Source organism: Corvus cornix, chromosome 9 (assembly GCF_000738735.6).
Source record: "Corvus cornix cornix isolate S_Up_H32 chromosome 9, ASM73873v5, whole genome shotgun sequence".
Taxonomy (NCBI): Eukaryota; Metazoa; Chordata; class Aves; order Passeriformes; family Corvidae; genus Corvus; species Corvus cornix.
Genome location: NC_046339.1, coordinates 10,901,008 through 10,914,015, shown reverse-complemented (window position 1 = coordinate 10,914,015; position 13,008 = coordinate 10,901,008). Strand labels below are relative to the sequence as shown.

The 13,008-nt window shown below is 44.7% G+C and overlaps 1 protein-coding gene across 7 annotated transcripts in view; it reads right to left on the bottom strand.

The window, feature by feature from the left end:
• TP63 (tumor protein p63) overlaps window positions 1–13,008 on the bottom strand; it is an 81,262-nt gene that overhangs the window by 54,734 nt on the left and 13,520 nt on the right. For 2 of the 7 annotated variants that reach the window (XM_019284703.3, XM_010397195.4), the window contains exon 1: window positions 11,368–11,557. The exons of the other annotated variants lie outside the window; for them this stretch is intronic. In XM_019284703.3, the coding sequence (XP_019140248.2) occupies window positions 11,368–11,409 (42 nt within the window). In that variant the 5' untranslated portion in view covers window positions 11,410–11,557. Of the gene's footprint in view, window positions 1–11,367; window positions 11,558–13,008 lie in introns of those variants that run through there. 7 annotated transcript variants of the gene reach the window in all.

Sequence of the window (13,008 nt, the reverse complement as noted above, 5' to 3'; positions counted from 1 at the left end):
AACACACACAGAATCACACCTGAAAAACAATCTGGCTTGTATACTGGGGGGAGGGAGGGAGAAGAGTCTGTGCCATTTTCACTGGGATGAGCTATTCCAGCACGCACACCGTGCCACATCTACGCCCTTTAGGTTCAGGGAAGCAGCACAGTTTTAACAGCCATACCCTGTAAGGCTGCAGATCACATTTCACTGAGAAACAGTACTGTTGAACACAGCAGAACTTCATGTTCAAGTTAAAGTCCACATATGCAGGTATTTGTGGGCTCAGAGAATGAGACAATTAAGGAAAAGCAACGTGAGGGTGAGTTTCTGTCTACCCACAAGGGCTGTAAGCTTTGGAGTTGTCTTGTTCCCCCCAGCTGTAATAGTTTTCTTTTTTAGCTGAACTTCGAGTTTTGCCCCTTGGTTAATTCATTTAACTCAGCAAGAAGTGTTTTTCAGCCAGAAGCAGGGTGTCTTTTAAAACAAGCACAGCCCAAAGCAGGAATGCCTGTAATTCCTGACTCCTACCACCTGCCACAGGTTCACGTAAAAGACCTCGTCTAATTCGAGGATTATCAGAATGACAGTGCATCCCACTTCACACAAATATTAAGGCTGGACACCCTACACTGTGTAAGTGCTTCTAAATATTTTCCAGTGCATATAAAAATAATATCCCTGGACTTCCCTAGAGCAGCATTTTAGGCTCTAAAAAAAAAAATTCTAAATTGGGCTCTTGAAAAAAGTTCTACTTGCATAAAAAACAACAGTGTTTCTGAAAGTCAGACCATTTAAGGGTTTTTAGACTATAAAGCTTTCATAAACATAAAACATTTTCCTTAGAGTATCTCAGCCATGCTTCGTTACTTTGAAAATACAGACAGTTTAGAACAGGAAAGTCCAAGATCCACCTCCACAGTCATTTCTTGACCCTGAGCTTGTGCTCAACAATTTATTTGACATGAAATTTGAAAACATATAAACAAAAAAGAGAGGAAGACAGTAAAAAAAAAAAGGAAATAATACAATATCATCTCTATGAAATGCATGAAATCACAAAACATTAGAACTCCATGATCTTAAAAGAAATTGACTAATAACCCAAACACTCAGCTTCCTAAAACTGAAAGAGGCCAAGAGTTTCCTACGTTCTCCTATTACCAGCTGGACAACACAACATCAACAAAGATCTGAAGAGCCATAAAGTACAGACAAATAGGAAAAGCACCCCCTCACACTCCCAGGAGATGCAAACATAACTGAAGACAAAGACCTGCATCAGAAAAAACAGAAAAAAACTGCAAGATCTCCGTGAGGCTTTTTTTGCCTGGTTTCAGCAGCTGAAAACAACTGTAAGATCCCAGCTCAGTCAGCTGCCCAGAAATCCTGTGTGCTGAGTTTGTACAACAATGTTGAAAAGGTGGATTAAAAAAATAAAAATAGAATTTTAAACGTTAAGAGGAACCAACTAAAAAATGGGGAGGTGTGGAGAAGAAGCAGGGGCTGGAGAGAAAAACCCCAGTAGTTGATTAAAGCTGCCTCGTTTCTTGAGCTCTTTACTGGACGGTAACCATTGATGTCACCAGTCATTTCAGACATGCAGCATTTTATTGTGTTGAGAGGGCAGCTTAGGCTGGACAGGATATCTGTGTGTCATCCACAGTGAAAGGCTGCAGGCACAGCAACCACCAAAGTATGGCCAAAGGGCACAAGGACAGTGAATAATCAGGGTCAGAATAGGACCAGGAATTGAAGTTAGCTCCCAAATTCATCATTATGCTCAATAAAATCTGAATGCATCATCTTTTAGACACGAAAGTAAAATACTCCAGCTAGGTAGCATTTTAGTCAGAACAAGAAATTCAGATCATCTACAAGTTAAATAAGTCAAGCAGTTAAACACACACACACACAAAAAAAAAAAAAAGAAAAAGAAAAAGGAAAAAAAGCCACACACATAAACCCCCCACGCCCACTCTTTGAAGCGTGGTGCAACTATGGAATATAAGAATTCATAAAGAAGAGTTACAGGAGGGCAAAGGGCAAATTAAAACAAGTTAGAGCAAGCAGCGGAAAAGGGTTACAGAGCAGCATCAGATTTCTTATAGATTAAAAGGAAGATCTACTGGATTTTCTGATGTATTTGGCCATTTCTTCTGTCCAAATCAAGCAGGAAAACTCCTGGATGGTGCTCCCAAAAGCCTGAACACCAAATAGCAGACTGAAAAGCTTTCAAGATTGAGGGGGGAGTCAAGATGACTGGATGCCAAATTCTGGCTAGATCCCAGCTGCAGAGAACAAAAGGAGGCAGGGCTTTGCCTTCCAACACTATTTTTTACATGAAAGCAGCTCCTGGCCTGCACTAAGCTGGCATTGCCTGCACCCAAGGATCTGCTGGGGTTCAGTACCACAGGATACACACACCCAGGAGAACCCCCCCACCCACCCTGCCTCTGTAGGTCACATCAGAAACAGCTTCACATCACTACTGCAGCTTACTCAGAGGTGAGCAGAACTTTATATGGTGTTTTCCAAAGGTGCCAGGCTGTGCATACAGCGGACCCAAAAGCTGGTCTTTGAGAGAGGAGGCGTGAGTGTACACAGGCACAACATGCATGCAAAGGCACTGCTTCTTCCACAGCGACTTCATCAGCTTTACAAACACCAAGAATATTCTCCCCAACTATTTAAATCACCTTGACACATATTCTGCACATGCAGGATTTCCAACAGGCTCTCTGGCATGGGGCCTCCAATGTCTAACAGCAAACCTAAACCCAGTTTTCAGTACCTCCCTCCCTGTCCAAAACTACTGACTTCAGCAAACACCAGGACACATGGTGCCATGGTCACTTATGCAAGGCACAGCTTCAGAGATTTACATTTGAGGTATTCAGCTGCACAGACCTTTCCCTGTGAAGACAGAAAGGTGTTCTTCCAGATTTTTGACTAACGATATACCTACTAATTTCCATCTGATACCACATTAAACTCCCTACCCCTCCAGCTTGAACATTCACAATTCCTTTCAGACACAAAACACAGTGGACTGATTAAGGCTCATCTCAACAGCTTTCCCACCTTCGTATCAAGCAGCAGTTTCCCATTTCCAAAGTACTGGTGACGCATAGCCAGTGTATGTTCTGGTTTCCTTTTAAAAAACTTCTTGCACACTTTGCTGCTGCTGAAAAGAAGGTGGAGGGAGATTTACTCAACTATTTAGTTCCAGTCAGTCACCACCAACACTCCTGAGGGAGCCAGTTCTTAGACTATGGATGAAACGCAGAGTAAAACTGCAGCAGTGAGAAATCACAGTAGAGTCTTGGCAGAGGCTACTGAGAATCTCAGAGACATAACTTAAACCTGCAGAATCCAAATTTTACAAAGCAGAATTTTTTTTTTGTTTTGAGCCATCACTCTTCCAAAAAAGACTTCTCTGATTCCCAAAACCACTATGACATTAAGTAAAAATGCCAGAACAAAGACACAAATAAATACACTTTTCAGTCATTTCCCATACAGCAGAGAGATCCAGTTGCTGACTCAACACTTCTGCTGGAATCCACCAATTCCTATTGTTCTGTTCCCCTCCGTTCCTGAGGTGGCACACTCCAGTGCATCATCCCCTTACACAGCTGGACCACAGCTCTGCAGCGCAGGGATTTCTGCCTCAGCAGCACAGCCGAAAAGCCTGGCACCTCCTCCCCTCTCCCCAAAGTCGGCAAGATTCTTTGTATTTACTTCCTAGATGTGGATTAAAACTGAAAGATGCATATCTGCTGAGACACAATCCATCCCTTTCATTCCCAGACACTACTCCACCATAAAATATTTCCCCTTCCCTCCCTGAACTGGGCGTTTCCTCCCACTCTCTTGCCCTTGGTAAAAACATTCATCTTCTTGCCATCTTGAGGAAGTTGGACTCATCTCAAATTTCACCGAGTCCCCTTGTATACCACTTCCCAAAGTCCTTGGGGGGAGGTTTAATCCGGATCCAAACTCTGGAATCAATCCCAAGAGGCTGCTGGGCTCAAATCAATGCACTAATTTTCAAGCATGCTCAGCCTTGCCACCTGGGTCCACTTCCAAAGAGAGCGGATAACTGAGCACAAGCCCAGAAATACATCACACCTCGAGCCATCCATTCAAGATACCAACACGCACATCCTGGCTAAAACACTGCTCCTTAGTTGTTCCACTAAGACCCCAGGTGAAACAGCAGTGGCAGGGGATTTGCAAAAATACAAGATATCATTGAGCATTCTTGGATCAACTCCCAGTTGACTCAAACCTAGCACAAATTAAAAAACAAAACCCAATCGGAACCAAACAAAACCAAAAAGGCACCCACCAAAAAGCTCCCCCCACTCATCTGCCATGTTTTTGTTGCTTGGAGCTGATAACAATGGTCAGTAACTTCAAATAAAATCATCAAATTTAGATTCAAGTTCACCAAGAGTATCCAAGTTTACTCCACCAATGCCACGGAACTGTAGCTTTCATGCATCTTATCTGAGACCTCCTGAACAGTTGTTTCTTACTGGTTTTGTTACTTACTCTTTGCCCCTTATATTAGTAGCATCACAGAAGTAAAACCCCTATCACCTTAAACATCATCCTGCTCTATTTGTTCCTTGCTGAAGCAGCTAAGCTAACCCTGGAAAGCCTCTCATAGGCTCTTCCTTTAGAGGAGAGCTGAGATTCTCCCCCAGGACCCAGTGTGTTTATAAGAAATAGTGCAGAGAAACGTAGGGGTAAACCTTTCTTGTCAGTAGCTCACAGCCAAATCATTGCTTGCAAAGCCTTGTATGTTTTGGGCTGCTATACAAAAAGCTTTATGCCATGGTCTGCTCCTACTGAAAAGCAGCTCTTTAACCCATCCAACAATTACAGCCTCTTCTCCCAGCACAGAGAAGTTCTGATGGGAAGCTCTGGGAGACTGAAGACTGGAAGATTTCTCAGAAATCATTTACTACTGTAACTGAAGAAGCCAAAACAAAACAGAGAAATTTTTAAGAACAGCAAGTTTATTCACTTGGAGAGACCCACCCACATGCCTGACCATGGCTGAGCTCGTGTGTCACTCTAAAGATCATGGCCTTGGATAGCTGACAAAGGACTGCAAGGATCATGGCACTGAGACAGCAGAGAATCTAGAAAACGCATGCAAGGGGAAAAAAAGTTGAACCTTAACACCCTTGGAGAGAAATTATTTTCCTCTTAATTCTACTTGATACCAAAAGTGACTTAACACTAATCCAGGCCAAGTGGCATAAAGAGCTTGAGCTCACTTCTCTGCTGGAGAGGATGGAGTGAGTGTTGCTGTTAAGAGTACAAGAAGCTCCTCTCCTTTCTGATGATTTATGCAACCTTGCTTTAAAAGAGTTGCATTCATTTTATTGCCTACTCTGCACATTCTCAAGAGGCGTTGGAGGCAGTGCCAGAAAAATAACAGGGTTTAACAATGTCTAGCACAAATCCATCGGTGCAAGAGCTCCTTTCTGAAGCGTTTCCAGATTTTTTTTTTTCAGTGGGAACATTTTGTAAATAGAATTTAAAATTTGCCTTGAGCCAGGCAACACCCGCTTTTATTCAGCCCTTCACGATAATGAAATAAGTAGTTTCTCCACTAGTTATAACTAATGCCTTCCAGAGGAAAAAGTGCAAAGCAAATGGTTTACACCCTCTCACATCCCACATCCACAGCTTTCCTGTTGCAGATGCCATGTCTTCTACTTCAGAACTACTGAAGCTTTTGTCTCACAGTAAACAGAGCTGCAACTGGAAATAAACCCTTCCACCAGGCATAACTTGGCAAATGCAAACCAGAAGGTGGCCACCAGATGGGCTGAAACACAAGGTAGAAAAAGTTCCTTTCTGTCATTTCTCTATGCCCAGGGAGAAAAAAAGAAAGCAATTTCATTTGACTTAAAGCCATTAGAACATTATTTAAAAAAAAAAAAAAAAATAAAAAGTAAAAAAAAAGGAAAATAGCTCCTGAGGGAGCTAGGCAACAGCATAACTGGGCTCATCTTAGAAGAAATTAGAGAAATCAGGTGTTGGAGACACTGTCGAAGATTCAAACCATCAGACCAATAAAAATAACTGGGCAAAACAGCAGTTCTAGTCCCCAAGGAAAAATCATTACCACACTATGGAGATAGATAGATAATTTCATCCTGTCTCAACCAAGGCCAACTTACAGCAAACAAAATGGATCATCAGTTGCAACCACTTCAAGATATAAAACATCCTGACCCACTGCAATGGCAGCTCTTTTTCCATCTCTCACACTGTAAAACTACATTTTCATACTAGAAAATGTATTTTTTTTTTTTCCAAATGAAAAAAGAAACTGAGAAGATCATCTGTCCCTGATTTCATACTGCTTACTAACCTTCCTTTTGACCATGGAAAACTCTAAAACAGAGCTGCAATTTCCAATCTGATGTCAAGTGCAATTACATGACTGCACAAACCCCAGTACGTAACTGAGCAGTACCAACACAGCCAAACTTCCCTGATTTCTGCACAAGTACTGCACAGTTAAAGCAGAACAGATGGTTGAGGGTCATCAGGTTTCATTTTTGTGTAGTAAAGCACACATTTCATTCTTTCCACCCACATGCAGGTTACAATCGCTTGTTTCTGGGCTACACTCATAGCCTTCAACTGTTGAGGTCTCATACCTCCACCTAAACAAGGAGAAGATTTCTCCAGGTGAAATTCCCAATTCACTGCTCAACACGGGGGTCACACTACCTGTACTACCACAAAAAGCTTTTGGTACTCTACAATAGAACAAAAGGCCATCCATGGCGTGACAAACCTGCTCCAGTGAGGAGCTGGATCTTTACTGGAAGCATGCTCAACTCTTGCCCTTCCCTGTGCTTCTCCCGCAGCGCAGTCCTCGTTTCAGCCAGGAGGGAGATGGAAGTGCAGGGCAAGAGGAAGGTTTCAGCTTCCCACTACCCATCTCTCTGGTCTACTTCACCCTCTTCACTGGCAAACCCAAACAGAGCAGTAGCATCCACTTATTCTCTCCAAACAAAAGATAAACGCCCATCTGACCTGAGGCTTTTCTACCTCAGATTAAACCTTTGCAACTGGAATGCAGTTTGAAAACATCTTGGAGAAAAAGGAACCCGGTTATATAGGGCGTCTACAACTTTGCAGAAGACCTCTGTGGCCCAAAGATAAGACACATGCCTCTCAAGCCTGCACACATGACATCATATCACAAAAACTTTAATCTCCTAAGTGCAATTACAGCAAAATCGAAGGATGAATGCACAAGAAGCGTAGCTGGAATTGCAGGGATACCATCAAGAAACACAACCACCAATGCATCTCCCTATTTTTCACTCCTAATGACAGACTGTGCCCAAACATGTGGGGTATTGACATCATTTAAATAAAGAGAGGCCACTGGAAGGCATGGAACTCACATCTGAATCCTGCACAGCTCAGGGAGAGGTTTCTTTCCCCGGGGATTGAGAATTGTTTGCCTGCTCAAAGCCAGCAGAACTCCAAGATATCATCACAAACAGGAAACCAGGAGAGAGGGTCAGGTTTAGCCAAAACCTTCTTCCTTGAGAAATAAATTAGGCTTTATACAGCATCTATCCAAGTGCTTTCATCTTGGGGTAGGTCAAGATGTGGGGCTCAGTGGGTACTGCACAGATAATCCTTTCTTCTTGGTACCTCCAGATGGAAGGAAGGGAGTAGGTGGGCTGCTCTCCTGGGCAGTAACCAGGCAGCTTCAGAGACCAGACCTTCAGAGATCACTTCCTTTACCCCAGGTTTGGCTGAGGGCCACAGAGAAGGGGCAGCAAGAGGGAAAGAGCCTTTGTCAAATGCAGTCATGCTGACTATGCCATGTGGCAAAATCAGCCAAAGAAAGCCATGGCTTTGTCCTCTGGTAGTTCTCAGCCAAATCCAGGCTGACAGTAAGGATGATAAGCCCTGGACACACTTTTGCTGCACACCAATGAAGCTGACGCTCAAAATATCAGTTACATCTCAACCCCCAAATTCTTTAACCTTAAACTAAGGCTTGCTGAACCAATATCCCAGATAGGTGCAAGAAATGTTTCTCTCACTGAGAAGGTCCAGCTCCCTCAGGACATCATTCCAGGCCACCCCAGAGCCCCACATGCCTGCTCCTGCAAAGAAAGGACTCACACCCAGGGCACTACAGCTCAAACACACACATCTGAATTATTATTTAAAAGCTAAGAGGGAAAAGAAAAACAAAACAAAAAATGCACCCTTCTGAAGAGACTACCCTAACCCTCAAAGATATTTGTAGCTATGTGTATATAGCTTAATTTTCAGTGCAAAGGAATCCTGCCAAAAACCCATAAAGCAGTGCACAAGTTCTTTTAGTACAAAACTAGTTTCCCCCCACCCCTCCCAAAACTATGATAAAAATCTTAACGGAAAGAGATTCTTTAATTTGTCTCCCACAAAGAGCAGGAAGATCTTTGGGAAGGATGACGGATATAATCAAAAGTCATGGCGCATATTTCTTATCAGTGTTTGAACAAGATGTGTTTATTCTTTTGGCAGTGATTTAATTTGATTTTAGCAAGCACTCCAAACTCTGCATCATCACTCAGCCAAACTGCAGAAGAACCCAGAGTCCCTAAAGGAATCACTATTGCTCTCATCTCCCCCCCACCAAGACACAGGAAACTTTGACAAAACCAGACAAACTTGCAGATACTCTCCTTCACACCCAATTTTGTGCGTGCTTCCCTGCAGACATTTGTACACAACGCATGTGGAGGTGAGGCAGGAAGACACAATGACATTCAAAGGGTTCCTGTTCATCAGCACCTCATCATCCTATTAATAACCACCCAAAGTCTCTCTCCTTTTCACATCTCCTACTCATAAAGGAGCACAGGAACAGATCTCTAGGGTCATCAAGTCCAGTGCTCTGCCAACCAAGAGTTTAATTGTTCTTACAGCTGACCCAGATCAAATGCTGGGATAGATTAAGCTGAAAAAGTGGTTGAAACAGGTTCCACCTCCAGCCTCTCAGGGCCGTGATTCACTTTAACACCCTTCTCCCCTCTCTGAGCTTTTCTCAAGCAGATCTGACCCATTTGGGAGGAGCCCATCTGACCATGGTGTTTGGCACCACGCTCGAAGGCACGGGTGCCCCAGGGCCGTGGGTGATGGTTCGAGCTCGCTGCCCTGACCACACAGCCTGCACTGGGGCTTGTGCAAGGGCCCATTCCCAGGCTGGGAATGCATTCCCAGGGCGGAATGCACCACACAGCCAGTGTGTGAAGACAGCAGAGCTCGGCATCTGCCAGCATCCTGGGGTGGCTGGGAAAAGCACAAGGAAATGGGCTTGGAATGAGAGAGTACTCCCTGCTCTTCATTTTAAAACTTGGTTTTAAAATGGGGGAATTACTTCCCACCCTTAAATAAGGTCAATTTTTAAACCCAAAAGCTAGTCTATACTAAGTTTTTCCATGAGTTGGTACGCCTGCCTTGTGACCAACCCAGCAACAGCACTAAAATCTGAACTGCAGTCACCGGTGACAACAAAGTGCTACTTCTATTTGCACACTGAGAGCTTTTTATTTTTCCTTCTTTTTTAAGGAAACCATGCCAAACCCTACTTCTTGTTTACAAGCTTAAGTTGGGCGAGGTTCATCATCACCAATATATTTTAATTGAGCATTAATAAGTCTCCCTCTGTTTTGAGACAAGTCATTAGCAAGGCTGCTCTTCCTCAGAAACAAAGCCAAGTCAATGCTAATCAGGTTTTCCTTCCCCAGAGTACAACACTTCGCTGGATGAACAAAGTCAGCGCACCTTGTTCAAATCCAAGGAGGTAAGAGGGAGAGTGGGGGGGGGGTTGGGAAACAGAGCTAAAGCCTTTTAAAAACCTTCCCTGACAGCAACAGTGACGAGTGGCATTTAAGCGGAGCGAGAACGCTTCTGAGCGCATCGCTTCTGACAGATGAGCCCAGCCAGTCAACCATAGGGACTCCACAGCCCCACCGCTGCTATTCAGCGAAAGTTGATCAGATAGCAGCAGACAAATAGCACCAAGCAAACACTCCAAGAAGTGCTCTCTCCACATTTAAGAGTTTATAATTAACCTAGGAAAAAAAAAGAAGTCACCCGTTTGGGTCTCCTGCATGGAGCAGAGGAACCACGCGCACACGGGGGTTTGGGCTCCCTGTGGAGAGCACGCTGGTTTCAGTTTACCCCTCGCTCTCCCCGAGCCACAAGCCCGCCATCCCAGGCGTGCAAGCCTCGAGTATATCTTCAACACACTTTTCCTCACCAGCTCTCTCATCTCCTAGCTATGCTCTCGGCCTTTCAATTTCTATTTTGTTTTCTCTTGCAAGTGGCTGAGCTTCTGTCTGCTTTGGGGCTCGCACCCCGTGCCCTCCACTCGAAGCCTTTTCTCCAGGAACACACATACACGCACACACATACACACACAGAGCTTTGGCTGCTTTGCCATTCTGGCAAGTGTCAACACAGCTGCTGTCTCCGCTGGAATGTAAACCAATATTGTCGTTAGATCTCCCTCAACCCCTGGTAACTTCCTCCCAGATTTGCACAGCGTGTGGCAATCCTCTCCACTGCCACCTTACAAAGCATCGACCCAGCTGGTTAAAAGCAATTAAATAAATAATTTTTAAAAATGAAATCAAAGCTGCACCTGAAGTTTGCGTCCCACTCACGCCCATGAGGTGCAAAGCGCTGTAGAAAGCAAAATGCATCCATTGTACACACATTTATCCTCATATAATATGCTTACACAAACACCCTGTGTAAAATACCTCACTGCTGGAAATTATGAGGCAAGGTATTAACAGCACGGAGTAAAAGAGGTATTGGTGTGGATGCTAACGCAGCATTTGCAGCTGAGAACTTTGCTTGCATATTCTTTTACTTAAAAAAAGTAACCTAAGAAGGGATTTATAACACATTTTTAGTTATTTCCTAGATACCATCCACTTTAAATCACAAGCAGCAATTTTGGCAATAAAAGACTCATAAAAGAGTTATAACGCAGTCAACACAGATCGTGTTCACACTGCTACAGGAATGCAATCTGTGTGTATTGCCCACCATAAACAACTGCCTTGCTTCTCCTATGAAAGAAAATTATGTTTGGCTGATCAGGGCTCCCAAAACAAATTCGCTGTCCCACACGTAAAGAGTAGAAGTTCACTCTCATTCAGATATTTAGCCCAGCAAACTCTGCTTCCCATTGTAAAATGCGAAACTCTCACAAAAACAAGTGTCTATTCCACACCTAACTTCAGGGGTGAAGAAATTGCACGTATTCACTAAAAATAAAAATACATTAGCGATATCACAGCTCAAACCTAGAGTCCTTACCTCACTATACTGGGACTGGGCATTGTTTTCCAGGTACAACATGTTAGCAGTCAAATTGATCAACGCTGCTGTTCTTTCTTCTGGCTCCAGGATTTTGACAAACACCTCCCACCCCCTAGAAGACCCCTAAAAATATGTGATGCTACTGTGAAGATAACAGGACTCGGAGTGTGCCTCTCTGCATAATTGAAGTTTCCCTTATATACCTAACTATAGGCAAGGAGGAGGAGGTGGGGCTCTCCTGCCTTACCTGTCCAATCTGTCAAAGTGCCACCTGGAGTCCTCCACTCCAATGGAGAGAGGCCTCTCCCAGCTCATTAAGTAGTTAGAATTCCTTATCACCAATCTCTAAAAAGCAAAGGGAAGGGAAGGGGGGGAAAATGGCCAAAAAAAGAGAAAAGAAAAAAAGAAAGAGACAGACAGGGAAAAGAAAGGAAACAATAACTTTCCCCTGTCACTTTCTGACAAGTTTAGGAACTCAAAAGAGAGCCATGGAGTTGCTCTAAAGGAGCTGCTCCAAGGAACTTCTCCTATTTATTTATTTTCTGCAAGGATTCCAGGGCTGTTTTTTCCCAGGCACAGGCTTTGCTGCTACCAAGACCCAAAACATTCAGGAAGGGATTGAGATGCAATGCTCAACACTGATGGTGCCGTAAAGTAGCCAAGTATCTGGCTGCTGCTGTGTGCAGATTTGGGACAAAAACCCCAAGGAGCTTTCTAAGAGACAGTCACTGGTTTCATGCACCATAATCCAGCTACATTCTCCATCATCTGTGTGCTCCCATCCACACTCACAGCAAACAGGTCCTGTGTTTGCAGGGCATCACTCCGGCTACATTTTTTTCCCCTTTTTCTCTGCAATTGCTTCGAACTTGCACCATGGTTAAAAAATAAGTAAAAAACAACAACTCGTCCAAAGGGACTCACAGTGTTGAATTAATATATAGGAGAAGTTTTTGGGTATCACTCACTAAAAAACCACCTGGACACAATGCCCACGGCAAACTTTTCAAAAGAAAGATAGAGAAAGAGCACTTAGCTCAGATCTGCGGGAGAGATCCCACTGTGATTTTACTCTGGACAAGCAGACAAAACCCCTTATCCTGCCCTGGTGTCCCCCAGGGAGCCCCCGGAGCGTGCCGGGGGAGCGAGGTCAGCGCTGTGCTGGCGGCACCCCGAGCCCCTCCGGACACCCCGGGGATCCGCCGCCCGCCGGGCGAGCGGGATGCACGGCAGAACAAAAGGCAGCTGCTCCCGAAGCGCCACCGCGCCAGGAGAAACAGAACACCTTTCCAAAGGGCTGGGCAGGGGGGAGAGAGGAAACCAAACATCCAGATCAGAGCGCGGCCGCCCTCCCAGCCTAATGACAGCGCTCCGAACTTTATTTGAGGACCTGTCGTCAAGCAGGGCTCTGCGGAAACGCAGAGCACGGACTGCGAGCGCTGCCGGGGAACACCGAGCCACCCTCCCACTTGCGGGGGGCGAGAGACCGATCCACAGGGGCTTTGCAGGGAGGGACAAGGGTCCTGGGCAGGGCTGACACCCACACACGGCCTCAGCACCTCCCCGCAGCCCCGCTCCTGCCCCAGGAGCTGCCGCTGCTCCTGCCACGCCTCGGCCCCGGGCATCATTTAAACCCAG